This window comes from Pieris napi, chromosome 8 (genome assembly GCF_905475465.1).
Source record: "Pieris napi chromosome 8, ilPieNapi1.2, whole genome shotgun sequence".
Taxonomy (NCBI): domain Eukaryota; kingdom Metazoa; phylum Arthropoda; class Insecta; order Lepidoptera; family Pieridae; genus Pieris; species Pieris napi.
Genome location: NC_062241.1, coordinates 12,743,012 through 12,762,901, shown reverse-complemented (window position 1 = coordinate 12,762,901; position 19,890 = coordinate 12,743,012). Strand labels below are relative to the sequence as shown.

Here is a 19,890-nt window from a genome sequence, read left to right as displayed (position 1 = left end):
TAGAAATGTATCGAGGTTATTTTCGTTGGGTATTTATTTTTGTACCTACGTAATTTTTGTTATTAAACTAAAAAATACCGAGCCTGACTTGAACTTATTTTTAGTATTGACTCAATGACCATCTACATATCGAATCAGTCTTTCTGGTGTTTCTAATAGACCAACATCAGAGACTTAGCGCGATCCAAGAGTATGTCAAACTCCACTACGTTATGACGTATGGAAGTTAAGCTTAGCGCTAATTCTCGAGACTGAATCTTACAATTAGAGTCCGCCAACGAATAAGCGTATCTCCTTTTATAATACAAAAACGTTCTCACGACTGGGGCGGTCTGGGGTCCACATTAGGCTAGACCATGTGTTCAATATCCCTGCCTTATACAGGAGCACTTCATTAGCAAGTAAAATCGTTATTAATACTATCATTGTATCCAGGTGAATGGAATATGGGGTCTACCATCCGTGGTATGTGACTGCTACATCGCCATGGATGTCACCTGTTCCACATCCAGCATCTTCAATCTTGTCGCCATCTCAGTTGACAGGTAATAAATGTTTCAAACTATCGCTAAGATTATTATTTCTATCTATATATGGTATTCTATAAGAACCTATCCACGAGACCGCGAGTTTGGTTGCGCTTTTGCGGTAACCTCTTGATATACTTAAAAGAAATCTGATAGTAATAAAGTTTCTAAACTTAGATTTAAAATAAAGATTAATATTATTTAAAATTCCGACTCAGATGGTATAATAAAACTGATTCCAATAAATAAATCTCTTTAAACACATTTAGTAAGATATTTTGAACTGTAGAACTTTCACTGTTTTTCATTTATTCTACACACAAATCTTCATTAATTATCAAAATATATGCGTGTATTCGAATGAAATATTTTAATTTTAATTTCGCTAAAACGCCTACTCAAAAAAAAACTTAAATTAAAAATATACACTGGAATCATACGTTTCATCAACAGTCGCCGTTTCTTTTGAATATTTTTTAAAGGGCTCATACCTACGAAGTTGTTACAGCATTAGACATGTGTTTACGCAATAAGTTGGCGGAATTCTAGTATTTTTAATTCAATAATAAATTAAAATTTTCTTTCCTCATCACCTACAAAACAACTGACATAAAAATGCACTGAAAGGTACACATTGATTTATATTATAAATAATCGTTGTACACATTGATTTTCATGGATTTTTTTTTGGAAAATGTATGTCTTTATTTTTATTGAATGAAATAAAATATTTTTTAAAACATGGAACTGGCTTGAAGACGGTTGAGTTGTGATAAACAGAAATCTCTCTTTCCACTTTTGTACACAAATGAAACTTATCATTTTATCTTAATCATTATCCTTAAACAAGAAATTAAATTCTCTGCCGTTCCGTTGTCATTTATCTCCAGTGATAAATATCTTGCTAAATTAAATCAGATATTAGCCAGCATAACATGACCCTCGCATTCATCTTGTTATTATTTATGTCTGGTTTTGTTATGATGGTTATTTGTTGGCCTGTGATATTTATGGTCTGTTTTTTATGTATTACAAGCAATCTTTCGGTTTATAACTAACCGATTAACCTCAACTTTGTGTTATAATGGTAAATGTTATTTTCTTCACATTTTTCGTACAATAAGGAAACCGCTGAATCAAAAATAAGCGACATTTATTTGGTAATAATAATTGATACGTATTAAAGTCACTAGATATATGAAACAAAGATTATTTATTAAACCTCGTTCGCTGAAGGAAATATCGTAAGGAAACCGACATGCCTTAGACCCAAAAGTCGACGGCGTGTGTCACGCCTAAAAGGTTTGAGCACCACTGGTTTCTTTTTTATTTATATTCAATTGTTGTAGTCGATCATCCTTCTTTCGTAGTACTTTGATCCTTCTTTCTTGATATTCTATAAGAAAGCCTAACATTTGGTATTTTTTATAGAACAGGGGGCAAACGGGCTCACCTGATGTTAAGTGATACCGCCGCCCATGGACACTCTCATTGCCAGAGGGCTCGTAGATAATAAGATTTAGCAAAACAAATATTTATGTGTACATTTTTTTATACTTGGCGACATATTTCACATTGCGCTTTAAAGAAATCGATTGGCTAGTTAATAATGGAAAATTTCAAAAAATTTCAGATATATAGCAGTCACGCAACCAATAAAATACGCAAAACATAAAAGCAACCTTCGCGTGTGGCTGATGATCGGTGTCGCCTGGCTGGTGTCTGCTGCTATTGGCTCACCCGTGGTCTTGGGTCTCAACAACACACCAGATCGCAGTGAACACCAATGCCTTTTCAACAGTACGGACTATGTGATTTTCTCGTCACTGGGATCCTTCTACATACCGTGCATCATTATGATGTTCCTGTATTATAGGATTTTTAAGGTTAGTGGATATACCTTTGTAAACGGAATTATTTAATCTAATTATCTTAATATAATATCTTCGGTCCGAAGCAAATTTAAGGAATTACATATTTTGACTCTGGCAAGTCAATACATTTATGAGAATATTTTGTATGTGCGGAAAAATATAGATATCTTTAAAAAGAATAGTAGCTTCCATAATTATAGTACTCGTAATAAAGACAAAATTAGCGCACCAACCAGAAGGCTGCATAAAACGAGTAATTCTTTCCAAGGCAATTGTATACGTTTTTTCAACAAAATCCCTAGTGAGATACAAGCGTTGTCAATAAATAAATTTAAATCGTACATTAAAGTAAAACTGCTTGCTAAGGCTTATTATAATATAAATGAATATTTAAACGATCCTAGTGCTTGGATATGAGTTGCTCCAGTATATATTATAGGTAACACGACTGAATCTCTCGGCTGCTTTTCCAGACTCTGGGGCGATCGTCAACATCCACGACTGTTTTAATGTAAAGTGGGAACAAACCGTGATCCATGTGGTATCCAATTATTTCAGTATTATTATTATTTTCTTATGTAGCCAAGTCCACATTTCAAGGATCGTCATGCTCGCTTAAATGTCATTGCTTGTGGCGGCGTCCATGCGTCGGGTTGTCTCTTTCCCTAAAATATGGCGAGGGGGCCGATGGCTGGCCATGCGTCATACTCGTGAACGGGTGCTACTTGTGGTGACTGGTCGTACTTGAATTCGTGTATGCGGTGATGTTAATTATTTCGACTATGTGTTTGCGTGTTGTTCCCACGAGAATGTAAGTGCGTGCTCCTATTTCACCATGCCTCCTGCTGATAGGGGACAAGTCTTTGTTTTTATTTATGTTAATATTATTAATTACTTAAAAAATGGCGATTAAAAAGAGTGGCGGAGAGTTTATTGCCAGTTCTTCTCTTCCGTTCTACGCCCTTGATTTGAGAACTGGCAGTAAATGTAAAATTAGAAGCATTAATATTTATTTCTTTAATGACGAATCACAAGTGTACATTGTGTTACCTACGTGAATAAATGATTTTTGAATAAAAAAAATAATACCTCTCTTCGTTTAGTTAAATACCCTATTGTTTAATTCTTCTCTTTATCACAATATAATCACAATTTGAATTATCTTAGGTAATAGTGTAATAAGACTGAGCTTTTGGAAGTTGGAATATTTTATGTAACGTTTCTGGCTTTTTAAGTTTCGTAGCTTAGATGTTCAAGTAGATGCTTTATATTCCTACAAACCCGAAACAACTATCCCGTCTTGAACCCCGAATATAAGGAACTATTTATATATGTGGGTGAAATACTCTTAATGCGATATTCGAGAATATAGCTTTTATCTACTTATCACATAATGAAGCAGTCAATGATTAGACAGAAATAAGAAATAAGGCCAATTCTTATTTTATGTCTTTACATTCCCTTTTTGTTATACACTAAGAAAAAATTTAATCCCTAACACCCGCGGATTTAATTTAAACATTACAATCGAATAAATTGAACTAAATTGGAGTTAGCTTAGAGCAGACATTGATTTACCACTAACATTTTAACACTGAATTTGAATTATAACGAAATTTAATTTGAAATGCCCAAAGCTATTACCTAAATGAATTGTGAATGCATATCGTTATACCTGCCGATGACACACCACGATCGTTTGACAACATGCGGTTTGGATCCGTTTGAAACAAACCTAATTCTAGGAAATGTTCGTAATTTTCGTTGCATTTCGTTGCCTGAAATTTGCGAATATTTGTACTACTATAATGTATAATGGAATATTACACTAGCTATATCCCGTGGCGCTACAAAGCTTCAGGGGTGGCCTTGCATTAATGTTTATATATTTTTTTTGTTAATTGAATCATAATTAATTCCACGTCAAGTGGAGCAAGGTGTTATGGTTTCAAACACATTGTAAAACAGAATACTTGACGATTAAAAGGAAAGGAGTACATCCAGTATTTTACGTCCGTTCTACGCTGTTAATTTGAGAACGGACAATAAATATATATTGTCAATATAATATAATATCGTCATTACAAAAAAGTATATATTCGAAAGGGTGTCAAGATTACCTACTTTAACAAATTATGACTATGATTATTGAATGCGCATTAAAATAAACATCGATACTGTGGGTTCTTACGCACATTCCTCTTAACCTATAGGTTTACCCACTGTTATTATGCATATTTAACATATATAACATATAGAAGTATGTAAAGGTGTGAACAAAACATAATCAAACGCGTGACAAGCAGAGCACGAGAGAAACACGAGAAAACAAAAACGGGCTGAATTTAGTAATAATTTTAATGTGATTTTTGACTTTTGATTAATGTGAGTGTATTAACAAGTACTGCAATTTTAAAGAACTCTCATATCTCTAATGGCGGATAAAAACAATTAAATATCTAGAGACGTGCACTCCGCTGGGACACGATGATTCAAGGAAACAAAGGGCAGTATCTTTTGGCTTGCATTTTCACCTGAGTGACTTATTTAATCTATACTTAAATCAAGACTTAAATCGATAACACTTATAATATCACTATCAGTAAGGCTTGTCTAAGAATCTTGGTATCGGCGTACAAAACATGCGTAAACAAAATGTTACTATTATATTATATGAAAGAAGTTTCACTTAGTCAACAATGTTATAAAGGTACAAAAAGCGCTTTTGAAAACATCGTAAATCACGGATAAACAAATATTATTGCCACTCAATATTGAATGTATAAATAATTCCTTTGAGTAAGGTAACGCATGATTTGTGCCTGTCGTGTGCATTTTCTTTCGGCATGTGACCTACTTTCGATTATATAGGAGGAATATAAAATATTACAATAGCTAGGTTGGCTTTTTAAGTATAGTTGGTTGGCTAGATTAAACTTCAACTAACTAGTGTTAAACTGTTTTTAGCAGGCAGTGTTTGTGGTAATATCTTTTATTGAGTATTTTGCAAACAAAGGCAAAAGAATGATATGACGATGATGAATAAAACATATCCATAAATTTAAAAAAACAGTATTTTCATTTTTATAACTTACTAGCGACCCGCCCCGGCTTCGCACGGATCCAATGCTGATACTAAATTCAAAGTGCTACAGAGTAAAGGGAGAACCGCGGTCCGCGGCCTCCGACGCGTTGCGTCCCGCAATTTTTAAATTTGTGTTATCTTCGAAAATATTCATTAAAATCATATGCTGTAAAGGGCCATATACATCTATATTAAATCAACAATGTATTTAAGGTAATTAATTGGATAAGGATTAATGCTGTATTGGTTAAACTCGCTTCGAAAATAAGCCATTATTTGTCGTAAAAAATGTTATTGTACCACCATCGTATACCATCGCGGAGTTTTCTGTAGACCTTTTCAATGTGTACAATACTTAGTATATTATTTTGATAAATCTCGTAGGGTTCGCAAGGTTAGCGGAAAAAACTATAAACAAAAATTTTGAAGTACAAAATATTTTTTTTTTAGTTTGTTTATATTATAGTTAATATTTTGATTAAAGTGTATATATATTATACATAAGTTTATTATATAACATTAAAAATTAAAACTGTGGCTAAGAATCAGGATCGGGGCTTACCGCTGAGTATATCCAAATACTGACGACTGTCAAAATCCAACAACTTTTTAGTATTTGCCAGAATTTTTTATAAGTACCTACATTACTGTACCCTTCGAATAGTATTACTTCAAATGTACCGTTAAACAAGTGAAATATCATGTCAGTTAGTAGCAAGCACCCTTTGTAATGGTTCGATTTGTATTCCTAAAACGCTTGCGCCTTTTTGTCAGCATTATTGGAACTCTTTCTTACCTTAAATGTTTAACCGGCGAAAACTATTCTGTTTAAATGTTTTTTTTATTATATGTTTTGATTTTTAAACCTTTTTAGTTGATCGACTTAATTCAATGCGTTTTGGATTCGCTACCCTTATTAGTTTCGGGTTATGGAAGTATATATATATATTATAAAAAATATTTCTAAATAGACTGCCCGTATCTGACCAATTATCTATTCCGGTGTCAAGGTTTTATGTATGTCTTATGTATTTCTCCTTAACTCATTATAAGATTACAGAATTCAAGATCATTAAGTAGAAGTTTAAAAGGGGCTCGATTTATTTGGTTATTTTTATTAGCTATATATTTTTTACTGAAAATGATTAATTGACAGCAACAATAAGAAAATTTACTTTTAATATTTGGAGCACAGAAACTAAATAATAATTTAGAGAACAGTAATGCAGGCACCGCAAGTTTACGGAAAATGCGTATAATATGTGTATGTTTTAAAAAAGTTATAAGTTCTAAACCATACTTAAAAGATACAAGAAAACATGGCGTACTATACGATGAAGATTTATTAAAGCGATGATACTTGTTCCAATACGTAATATGTCTAAATGTCCTTTTTAAATTATGATTAAGGTCTGCAATATCTTTATATTCAGAAATAAGAAACGCAAATTCAGTAAATATTCAGTCTTGTTAACGTCCCACTTGACCTAAATAACTAATAAGTTCGATAAGCCTTTATCGTCTAACGAAATAAGGCAAGAAAATATAACCATTTATATGCCTACATTTGCCTAGATACCGACGAAATTACTCTTGCAACATTGAACATCATTATTCTTTAACATGTTTGCTTGTTATATAATTTTGCTTTTGAAATCAAAGGAACATAAAGTTCTTGTGATATGGGTCGACTGAAATAATTACCGATTTTTCCACAATTTAGAGACGTTTTCAGCAAGCTGAAACGTGCCTGCCATTTCAGGAGAGGGTATATTACATATTAGAATAATGTTATTTGCATAAAGATACCCTCGTTTTCATTAGACTGAAACATTTTTCAGACTGTTTCAGAGCACGTGTATTTTAGTGGTACAGTTTTCAGGTTAGATAGTTTCAGGATTGGTTATATCCCTTTGGTGAAGGAATATTCTAGAGTGAACTTTCTAGGTGTGAGACGAGGACGGAGCAATGTGTGAAAGAGATAAAGAGTACGTACGTAGAATTGTCAGATAAGGATAGTACAACCGCTACTCAGTACCAATCCTGCCTAGAAAGTTCTTGAACATAGTTCAAGATTATTCTCTGGGATATATAAACGAGCCGAAACGCGACCAGTTAATTCAGTTTCGAGTGCGATTCCAAGAGACTAACCTTGATGAGATATAGTGCGAATAGTGAAGACAAGTGATAAAGTACTGTGTGAAGTGAGTGTAATTGAAGAAATTAGTGTCGTAATTAGTGTATTTCAGCACGTAATTTGTGTTTTAGTGTAATTAAATTCCTAGTTGATTTATTTAAAAATAAACCCTTTAAGAGATCTACGGCGTTTTCTATCTAGCTCGTAACAATTAATGTTCGGCTACGCGAGATTAGTTGTTATTTTTAACAACTAATCTGTGATCAAGATTACATTGATAAACAAAATATAAGAAACAGAAAACATAACTAACGACAATTAACAATTAATATTATGAAGAAAAAAAATTCTTACTGCTAAATAAAGTCACAAGTCTTCCCGATCTTCTTCTTAGAATTACAATTATATAAATTTCATAACGAATTATTTGTAATAAACATATAAAAACTACACCCTTAATTCACAAAACCTAAATCCGTCTTATAAGAAACCTACTTTTTCGATTTCTGTCAAATTGTGATGAAAAAGGCAGATGAAATTAAAACGGTGATAGTAGATGGACTTATATTTTAATAATGCGGAAAACTATTAGGAAAGAAAGCCCTTAGGAAGAAGTAAATGGAATACTTAATGTAAAATAAGTAACATTAAATATTTAATGGAAATTTGAACATAGTTGGGTGTATTTGGATCTAAAAGAAAGCTCGAACATACATCAGGCACATATATTAGTGCCTGATGTATTGATGTAGTGTTAGAAAGTAAGACGCAAAAAAATTTCTTGAATTTTACCATGCCTTCATGATATAAATCCACAATAAAAAATCAAAACAATCAGTGGCACAACCTTTTAGGATCAGACTTCTGTATCTGTTTCATGATCATTTTTTTTCCTCGCGATGCTTTCCTTCACCGTTCGACCGAATGTTAATTGTGCACATAGAAAGTCCATTGGTGCACAGCCGCGGATCGAATCTACCACCTCAGGGATGAGAGTCGCACTCTGAAGCCATTAGGCCAAAATTGCAAATAGCATTAATTAGTAATTAGAATGTTTGATCATAGCTAAATTATATCGTTCGTAATTATTTTAAGAAGTGATTGATATATCGTTATAATGACGTTTATTCACAACGTTGCCATATTTACGTTGACTCTAATTTACTAAAAAGACAACATTCTATCTAAATTCCTATATCTGTGAAATTCAGGCGTCTGTTGGGGTTTACTTAATAGCTTTAGAGAAATATCGACGATGTGCTGAACTTGCTTCATAAACATTTGCGTATGAACCGCCGGTGATAATGAATTTCTAGTTAACCTATATTTGGTAGTAATTATTTAAGTTGAATACTGGTTACGTAGTTGATCAAAGAGAGACGGAAAAAATATGCTTTGAAACGCTCCTCTCCGCTTAAAATTCTATTAGCAGAATAAAAGAAAAAAATACAAAATGTTCATCTCTGTCAATATTGTCAACTGTCAAACATTTAATGTTCATTTCGTCGATACAGAAAACTCTCCCCACAAAATATTAAAGAACGTATTTCAATAAAGGTTTCGAATTGGCAAGAGATATCCACAATTCCACAGTATTGGTAAACTGGTGTGTTTTAGATTTAAAAAATGTCAATAATAAAAGGATTGACAATATATATTGTTTGTCAAATATTTTTGCGTGCGTTGAGAAATTTATTTCGTGTAAACTAAAGAAAATATATCAAGATACAACGAGTGGCAAATGAACAAATGACTTTTAAAAAACATGAAATCGATTGGTATCATACCATTTTGAAAAAGTAATGAACTTAATATTTATTTTGTATTCACTCTAATCTGTAACACATGATTGACTATTTGGTGGTACGAAGTTAGCCGGGTCAGCTAGTAGAAAATACATAATATGACTATTGATTGTCGAATAATGCCCATTAATGAACACGTGTCTGCAAGTGTCTGTATCGCTTTCTTCTCTTTCTTGGCGAAGGATTTGGCCCTCATTTTTCCAGCCCTATTCGTTTTAAACATGGTAAATCTTGCTGTAGACGCTGCACTTCTGAACATATATGTATTAAGTACAATTAGAAGTATAATTATATATCCATCTTCCATACGGCTCAAAGGCGTACAAAACCGTTACTTATATTAATGAACTAGCAGACCGGCCAAGCGTTGCTGTGGCTAAGGTTTTAGTTATATTACATAGTAGTAAACTATTCAAGGGAAACGGTAGGAGAACACCAGTCATGGGGACCACCAAGCTTTTTTGGTGGTAATGCCATTAAATTGTAGCTTAGTTGAAACGTTGGTACTTTCAACACAGCGCCATCTGTTAGAATTGTGACTATCAAATAATAAACAAATATTTGGCAATAAAATAATATTGCGGGTATAAATTGAGATGTAAGCTATCCTATCTTTTAAGTTAGATCAAACTGCACACGGTGTGCAAATTTGATTGAAATCGGTTCGGTAGTTTAGGAGTCCATAGCGGACAAACAACGTGACACGTAATTTATATATATTAAGATAGGATTAATGGATTTGACAGTAGCATACCTGAACCTGCTATTACTTTCAGGCGATACGACAGCGCGCAAAGAAGCAACGCGTAGCTAAAACGACTTCGACAGTCAGTTCGGCCGTGTCAACAGGCGCAACGGCTGTCATAATTGAGAACGTTGCGCATGCGCATCGGTTTAATATACCAGAAGACAGAGCGACCAATACAGCCTCCGGTAGCAATGACGATGATGATGATAAGTAAGATCTTTCACTGCTTTCGTTCTCTTGGTTTTATGCTTTTAAGCCGGGTGTTTGACTCCTAGGTATTTGTTCCGGTTTGAAATATATCTATGAGATATGATTGAGATTAGCTTTTTTGATTTGATTTGATTGACAGCTATACAATTTTCTTTAAAATAATGTTTTTGCTTTTTACGACCGACAAGTTTAAAACAATAAAATATTTATATATCTAACTAGGCTAACTTATGTGTATTCATAAAATATAATAATATAAATAAATCAGTGGCGTTACAACCTCTTTAGGTTTGGGCCTCAGATTTCTGAATCTGTTTCATGATAATTTTTCAATATAATAGGCAAGTAGGTGATCAGCCCCCAGTGCCTGACACACGCCGTCGACGTTCTGGGTCTAAGGCAAACCGGTTTCCTCGCGAAGTTTTCCTTCACCGTTCGAGCGAATGTTAAAGCATAAAATATAATTATTGATTTCATTGTATGCTTGTATAGCTACGATAAAACAGAGATGGGTGAATATGTAGAAGAGTTGGCGAGAACGAGGTCGGCGCGGTTCATGCTAGCCGCTGTCGTCGAAGAGACTGGCCTGTAAGTAATAATTATAATTTACATTTAATATAAAATCTGTGTTTGACCTAACCTTTGACCCAAAGATTATATGTTTTTTTATTTATTTTCTTCATAAATTGCACAGAACCTGTGCGTTTCTTTACTTGCAGTCTACTATACTGAATGTATTATAAAAACAATCAATAAAATATAGCTAATCTAATTAATAGAAGTAATCTAAAGCCGAATACAAAATGAAAGTCATCTCTTTCAGAATAATGGCCAATCTAGCATCACCAATACCAATGATAGATCCCAACACAAATAACGACTCTGGCTATGTTCCCTCCAATATGGACTTGGAGAAGGAACATTCACCCCCTCCTTCACCCCACCGTGAAGAGAAGAAAGAAGAAAGGAGAAATGATTTACCTAAGAAACCTGAGTTGAAGTAAGATATTACTTATTTAACATTAAAAGTTTTCAAAAGCATTTGCGCACTCTTCCTTATTTTGTGGCTCCTTCAAAATTCAAAAAATTCAAAATTCAAAAATCATTTATTCACGTAGGTAACACAATGTACACTTGTGATTCGTCATTAAAGATATAAATATTAATGCTTCTAATTTTACATTTACTGCCAGTTCTCAAATCAAGGGCGTAGAACGGAAGAGAAGAACTGGCAATAAACTCTCCGCCACTCTTTTTAATCGCCATGTTTTTTTTTTTTTTTTTTTACACAACGGTTGTAAGGAGCTGCAACCATTACACCATGTTCCACATGACATTTTAAGTAATTAATAATAAGAACATAAATAAAAACAAAGACTTGTCCCCTATCAGCAGGAGGCATGGTGAAATAGGAGCACGCACTTACATTCTCGTGGGAACAACACGCAAACACATAGTCGAAATAATTAACATCACCGCATACACGAATTCAAGTACGACCAGTCACCACAAGCAGCACCCGTTCACGAGTATGACGCATGGCCAGCCATCGGCCTTAAGGTCTTTTACAAATTAATCTTCTTTTAAACGAATTTATTACATTATATAGGCTCATGTTGAGTACTTTATGAAAATGTAAGTCTAGACAATATTAGTTCCAAAGAAATAATCTTACATTAATAGTATATGTAAAACTTTGCTGAGTTTTCCTAATACATACTTCATATATGTAAAGTCGTGGAGGAAGGATGCAGTACTGTTCCTCCAACCAGGATCCTCGAACAGTCTAACCACTGACTGGCCGACCCGAAAGCTCCAATGGCTAAATTCGAGCAGTTGTATATTAGGTGGCCTGAAAAGTTCGTAGGCTAACATTGAAACCATATTTTTTTTTATAAAGCAAGCAAAGCAAAAAATTTTTTTTTTTCAATTTTTAATAAAATATTATTTTCATAAAAGTCTGCAGCTACGGAAACGTGGTAAGGTCAGTGACCCCAGGCGAATGAACGAGACGTTAGCACATCACACGCTCGACCGGCCCCCGCCCCCGCAGTTGCATCACACTATTTATTAGCAAACGAAGCAAATGACAATTTCATCACACACAATATTGTTTGTTTTTGGTCAAAAACCAATGCTTTATTAACACAAGAAAATTCCTTTTCATCCATGTTTTGAAACAAACAAAAGTTCCATCACTTAAAATACTATATCTCACAACACACTCTCTCGAAAGTTAGGACTAAAAATTTATTTAATACTAGAAGCGCCATCTATGTGTCAGTCTTCGAACTTTTCAGCCCACCTGTTATTATCCTTAAAGGCCGGTAAAACTTCGTTAGCACTCAGCACATTTCAGGGTATGACGTCTGAGCAGTGACTTGTAAGAGCAGATTGCCGATGTCGCTAGAAAATATTTCCAAATGATATATTTGTTATATTTTAACTTTCTTCCTTAATAAAATATTCATTTAGCCATATCGTGGCATAAACCTGTAAGACAAATCGCGCAGGGTAATATTTTTTAGTTTGGGTTTAATTAGAACATTACGAAAATCTCAAATAATTTATTTTAGTATAAAGACTGTCAGTTCCATCAGCATGAAAAATGTACAACATCTGGCCACTTCAGACATAATATCCCCTAATTGGGCGTACAATCAGCGAGATAAGTGCTTTAAAATGTTTTCTGAGCTTTGAAATGGTAATCAGAGTTATTCGCCATCCCATCAGATTAAGTAGCTCTTGTAGCCAATACTAATTGCTTTACGAGTAATATAATCTTACCAAATGTTTTATAAAATATCATTAAGTTAAAAGTAATATATCTAACTTTAATTTCTTTTGTAAGTTTTTTTATGTAATAGGAGGCAAACGGAGGCACATCTGATACCGCCGCCCATGGACACTCATTGCCAAAAGTGCGTTGCTGGCCTTTCAAGAATTGGTACGCTCTTTTCTTTAAGGACCCTAAGTCAAATTATTAATGTTAACTGTATTTTATTTTCATAAAACGAAACTCATATATATATTTAATTGTAAGTATATAGATGTGTATATGATTATATAAAGTGCTGTGCGATCACAAAACGAAAGTTTTAATAATAAATATTGATGTAATGCATTTTAGTTACTAGACACAAAAAATTACAAACCTAAGCTTATCCCTACTGTAATGAAAAGCAGTAAACAAAATTATCATTGCTGAATTTGTCAAAATAATATATCCATCCAGAGAGCAATAAACTACTAAAAAAAATCTGTATAAAAAAATACTTAAAATTAGCCAACCAAAGAACTTGTAGTTGTAGATGAAAATGCCCGATTTCAACCCTTGGCTTATAATTCACGGGTGAGAGAACAAACGGTTCATCATTATGTATATTTCTGATTTCAATATTATTAGCATAACAACGAAGTGTCATTTGTTCATCAATTACTTATGAATATTCATTACTTATTAAATGCCTCAACTTGATTCGAACGAAAATTTGTATGGAAAACTTAAAACGAAATATTGGAGCGAAGAAATTAAATAAAAAGAAATGAAAGGTAAAGCATTATCTGACATAACTATACCAAATCAAATATATAATATCTAGTACGTATATGATATGAATAATAATAAAAAATCAGTGGTACCTTTTTAGGTCTGAGCCTCAGATTTCTGAATCTGTTTCATGATCAATTGTCAATCTAGCTTCCTATGCCTGACACACGCCGTCGACTTTTTGCCAATACTAATTGCTTTACGAGTAATATAATCTTACCAAATGTTTTATAAAATATCATGAAGTTAAAAGTAATATATCTAACTTTAATTTCTTTTGTAAGTTTTTTTATGTAATAGGAGGCAAACGGAGGCACATCTGATACCGCCGCCCATGGACACTCATTGCCAAAAGTGCGTTGCTGGCCTTTCAAGAATTGGTACGCTCTTTTCTTTAAGGACCCTAAGTCAAATTATTAATGTTAACTGTATTTTATTTTCATAAAACGAAACTCATATATATATTTAATTGTAAGTATATAGATGTGTATATGATTATATAAAGTGCTGTGCGATCACAAAACGAAAGTTTTAATAATAAATATTGATGTAATGCATTTTAGTTACTAGACACAAAAAATTACAAACCTAAGCTTATCCTACTGTAACGAAGTGTCATTTGTTCATCAATTACTTATGAATATTCATTACTTATTAAATGCCTCAACTTGATTCGAACGAAAATTTGTATGGAAAACTTAAAACGAAATATTGGAGCGAAGAAATTAAATAAAAAGAAATGAAAGGTAAAGCATTATCTGACATAACTATACCAAATCAAATATATAATATCTAGTACGTATATGATATGAATAATAATAAAAAATCAGTGGTACCTTTTTAGGTCTGAGCCTCAGATTTCTGAATCTGTTTCATGATCAATTGTCAATCTAGCTTCCTATGCCTGACACACGCCGTCGACTTTTTGGGTCTACGGCAACCCAGTTTCCTCACGATGTTTTCCTTCACCGTTAGAGCGAATATTAAATGCGCACATAGAAAGAAAGTCTATAGGTGCACAGCCGGGGATCGAACCTACGACCTCAGGTATGAGAGTCGCACGCTGAAGCTACTAGGCTATATGATAGGTATATGTAAGTCAGTCAGTAGTGTAATAAATTCGCGTTTAATTGAGGTGTTGTCATAATAATTTAACGATATATCTCTCAATGGAACTCCTCGTTTGATTAGTTTGCTAAAGTTATTTCAAATATTTTTTTTAATAAATTTACAGAAAAAAGTTGAGCCGGATAAGCAACAGCTCGTTAATATCAACTCCGCGTCGAAGGTTCAGAAGTGCAGCGTCTGCAGCAAGATTTACCATCTTCAAAGCGAACAGGGCTGGAAAAATGAGGGCCAAATCCTTCGCCAAGAAAGAGAAGAAAGCTACTCAGACACTGGCAATTGTATTAGGTACGTGTTAATTTTTATTATTTTATTAATGCACATTATTCGACAATCATGGTTGAATGGTCATAATGATATCATTAATAAGCATATGTTTCCACACGTTCAGTTCCTTCATCTTCAGTTTGAGATAACGTCCATGATATTCTTATAAATTGAGCATGTATGTACCTACTCATTATGCACGAATGGCTAAAAGTCTATAGTATTTAAGTAGGTATATGTGCTTTAATAACGGATATAGAAAGGCAAAGTCTTTTCTTTTGTTGTAGTATCTCCGTGACTCTTGATATCGACATGGTTTATAGATGGTCGCCCGACAAAGCTTCGATAAGCGGATACTTTATTCTGTCAGTTTGGAATGCACGAAGCTTACCTCACAATACTATTATACTAATAAATAATATGTGTGTAGTAAAATTTGTATTTTTCTGGAGAACCTAATTTATAGACACCAAAATGTGTGTGTTTAATTTATCTTTACACTAATTACTTTTTTCCGTGCCATAATTTTGTATACAATTTTCAGGGGTATTCCTCTTCTGCTGGGCCCCATTCTTTACCTGCTCAGTTCTGGATGCTCTCTGCACCAAGTTCGGATGGAGCTGCTCACCGGGTGTCACCGCCTTCATCCTAACAACTTGGCTTGGATACATCAATTCCTTCCTCAATCCAGTGATTTATACAATCTTTAATCCAGAATTTCGTAAGGCGTTTAGGAAAATTCTGTATTGTTCTTAAAGCATGTAGTAGAGAATTAAATCTCATTTTATTTAAGTAGCGGGCTGATAACGTCGTAGGCTAACATAGAAAAACTCCTTGATTATTTAATAAATGCCGAGAGCGACACAACGATTAAAGCGGTAATAAAAAAAATTGATACCATTTTTATAGTACGATTTGTCTTTAGCCTTAATATAGGCTTCAGTTTCGGCCATTTCATCACCGCAAAATGTTTGTCCAGCTAGCATTCTCTTGAGATCTGAGAAACAGGAAAAATCGCTAGGGGCCAAATCTGGAGAATACGGTGGTTGCGGAAGCAATATTCGAAGCCCAATTTATGGAATTTTGCCTTGTGCCTTGTCTTGATGTAACAGAACTATCTTCTACTTCAAATGGGGCGGTTTCTCTGCGATGATGTCCTTCAAACGCTTGTTGATGAATTTTCCCTTTTTTGGATAATCGATAAATGATTATACCATGCGCACCCCAAAATATTTATCCTATCACCTTGCCAGCCTTTGGCGTCTTTCCAAGATTTGGAGTCGATACATCACGAACAGTCGGCTGACTGTCGATTGGACTCGGTGTGAAATTATGTTGACCTGTTTTATCCATTGTCACATTCACTTCTTCAGACAGCTTCAAACACTGCTCAGAATCATCAATTCGTTATTGTTTTTTGGTAACACACGAAATTCCTTTTTATATTTTTTTTTAAACATTCCTTCCCTTAAAATACTACCCACTAACTCTCACAAACTAATAGTACGACAGTGAACTTTATACATGTGTCTCTTGAACGTAAGGACTAACTAAAAATCAATCCATTTAATACTAGTAGCGCCATCTATGTGTCAGCCTACGAACTATTCAGCCCACGTAATATATTTAATTCGATAAACGTAAAATTATAACAGAAGAGTATTTTACTATTGTGATAAATGTGAAAATAGATGAATGGGATAGTGACTCTTACGTATTGGAGCTGAATGTAATTGCCGTACCTATTAATAGTTTCACGTACTTAATGACTCGAGCTTTACATTATGTACACTTTTAATACTTGTCACGGGAACACTTCAAACTTGGGAAAAAACTACTAACTACTTATTTACCTGTAATAGTAATTTTCCCAATATTTTAATTTTATTTTAATAGAATTTAACTAATATTGAGGCTCAAAAGTTTTAAAAAGGGAAGTTACGCCTGGCGTATCAGGATTGTTTCCCGGTTGAAACACAGGTTGTAGCTTTAGGTTAAAAATGATCTAGTTGATTTTGAGGAGCCTACACCTAGCCTACACAGCTAGCTTCAAAAAATTCCTGACTCAACTTATCTTCTTCTAGTTTATTCTAAATTAGTATTGGCACCAAGAAACATATTTCCTTCTCCAGTAAATCAAAAAAAATTGTAAAAATGAGTGTCTATTTTAATACTGGAAACTGTAAATATGTAAAAAATATTGATTGGTGTAAAAACTGTTGTAGTAATTGTCTGTGTAATAGAGATTATGATATCGCTTAACCACCTAATATACTTAGTAGGGCTACCACAGACAAGCAGATCTAATGAGATCTAAGGTTGTGCTAACATTTGTGTATGCGATGTTACATATAAAATAAACCAATTGAATAACCACGGCGTTACGTTAAATAAACTTTAATCTGCTCTGTGTTAGCCTTAACTTCCTTCCCGCGGTTGTGAAACAATTTAATTAATTAGACTTAATAAGATTTGTAATTGAATGTATACGATTTCTATTAATGTTGTAAAAGATCAACAAATTATTTCTATGTAAACACAATCATGATTCAAACTAAAACAGTTAATATTTGTTTTTAATATATTATATACAGAGTTATTGGTAACGACGTATTCCCGTTAGGAGGTGCTGTGATAATTTTAACCCATATGTGTATTACAAAAGTGAACGTTTGAGTTACGTTTTTAAGCTTTTTTCAAAATAAGGCAAAACGCAATATCAAAAATTTATTCTTAAAACAGCATCAATTTAAATTTAATTTATCAGTAATAAAACAACAATTATCGGTCGTAATTTAAAAATTCTAGAAAAGTAAAACGATGTTGTTATCAACAATATTTTTTGAGATTTTTCACCAAAATGCCTTAAAACACTTTAAGGGAATAATAGGGTCGAATTACCAATAACCCTGAATATTTAAAACTAACTGGTACACATGAAAGTATTCTTTATTGAATTTAACCAAAAAATTTAAGTTTGTCTTTTATTTAATTTTAAGATAAAATAAAACTTAATTGTTAAGTAAATGTACAAAATTGTAAATAACACTTTTTGTAAATAATACATATACTTAAATAAATTAAATGTGTATTTGGTGTCGAGTAAAGAAACGTGAACTTTTTTATTCTTTTATTTAACAACTAAACCCATTCTTCACAAATATGGCATTATATTTTATTCTTATACCAAAATTAAATATAAAATATGATTTATTTCGTAATGTACACTTATGAATCTCAAAACAATCTATCTTTTTAAATTTACATTTACTGCCATTTGTCAAAAGGGCGTAAAGCGTACGAGAAGGACTGGCAATAAACTCTCCGTCAGTCTCATCGCCAATTTTGAGTTACTTACCACGTAATTTTGAGAAAGTGACATCAGGGCTACTGAAATATTAAAAGAACTACCTCGCCCCCTTCGTGGTAAGATGTTCTCATTAAAGTCCTTTTTTACGATCGAGATGTTTACGTGATAACGTCTTATTGGTGATATAAGTTTTTGGGAAGTAAGGAATTAATGAAGATAACAATTTTTTCAAATTTTAAATTACATCTATCGTTTTATTTACACACCGAAATTTATCGGGTGTAAAATGACAAGTTTACTTATTCGACTATGATATACATTTTTCTTCATACATTCACGGAATGACTGGCAGCGCTCGAGATGAGACGGGAGATCGGTCCGTCTCTCTCTCGTTATACCTGCGATCGCGCTCGTGAGGTTTTGGTGTGACACAAGTTTCTGAACATGTCACCCGACTAAAACGATTTTAAAGACGTTATCACGTCAATAAAATTAAAAAAGCCTTATATAATAATATTTTCCTAATTGTCTATTCTTTATTTAACCAAGGGGCAAATACGATACGTGTACGAGCCGATATAGTATTTCTCCAGCCTCGATAATGGGTAAAATATAGAGCAAATAGTAACGATAAAAAAAATTATGTATGAAGGAAAGCAGCGCTGCGCGAGAGAGACATCGAATTCGTTTGGTAAACAAATTGTATCGAAAGTACTTCGAAGATTGTCATTGTAAAATTAACAAGGAATTTGTCTTAGTGTTTGATTTCCAATGCTACTTATTAGCTTTTCAAGATGTTTAACGTCAGATGCACCTCCTGCCCGTTTGCCCAGTGGGCAGTGCATTCAAAAACAAGAATAATTTTCTTGCTTAACCAATTATGATAATACATATCTATAAACTTTAAACAAAAAATTATTAAAACTGTTTATTTATTTCGACTCTGCCGTAGCACAGATACAAATGCAGTTATAGATATTAAAATGTACACTGCACTGTTTTAAATCTTAAAACGTCATAATAATTATTAAAAAATATTGTTAGAACTACTGCCATCTATAGCATACCATGGGAATGGTGGTCAAATACGAAAAATGAAATTTTCAAATTTTAAGCTTAATAACTTTTTTTAAAGCTATGATATTAGTTAGGACCAAAGATATTTATTATATACACTGATTGTAGTGTAACAAGAACATAAACATTTTCGTTTGATAATAAATTTTCCTTTCTTATCTAGCTTTAGACGTTT

At 33.2% G+C, this 19,890-nt stretch overlaps 1 protein-coding gene across 2 annotated transcripts in view; it reads left to right on the top strand.

Moving 5' to 3' along the window:
- LOC125051859 (dopamine D2-like receptor) overlaps positions 1-18,449 on the top strand; it is an 88,587-nt gene extending 70,138 nt beyond the window's left edge. For both annotated transcript variants that reach the window (XM_047652453.1, XM_047652454.1), the window contains exons 3-9: positions 436-545; positions 2,161-2,413; positions 10,205-10,386; positions 10,879-10,974; positions 11,210-11,386; positions 15,171-15,349; positions 15,873-18,449. In XM_047652453.1, the coding sequence (XP_047508409.1) occupies positions 436-545; positions 2,161-2,413; positions 10,205-10,386; positions 10,879-10,974; positions 11,210-11,386; positions 15,171-15,349; positions 15,873-16,084 (1,209 nt within the window). In that variant the 3' untranslated portion in view covers positions 16,085-18,449. The remainder of the gene's footprint in view (positions 1-435; positions 546-2,160; positions 2,414-10,204; positions 10,387-10,878; positions 10,975-11,209; positions 11,387-15,170; positions 15,350-15,872) is intronic.
- Positions 18,450-19,890: the final 1,441 nt, after the last annotated feature.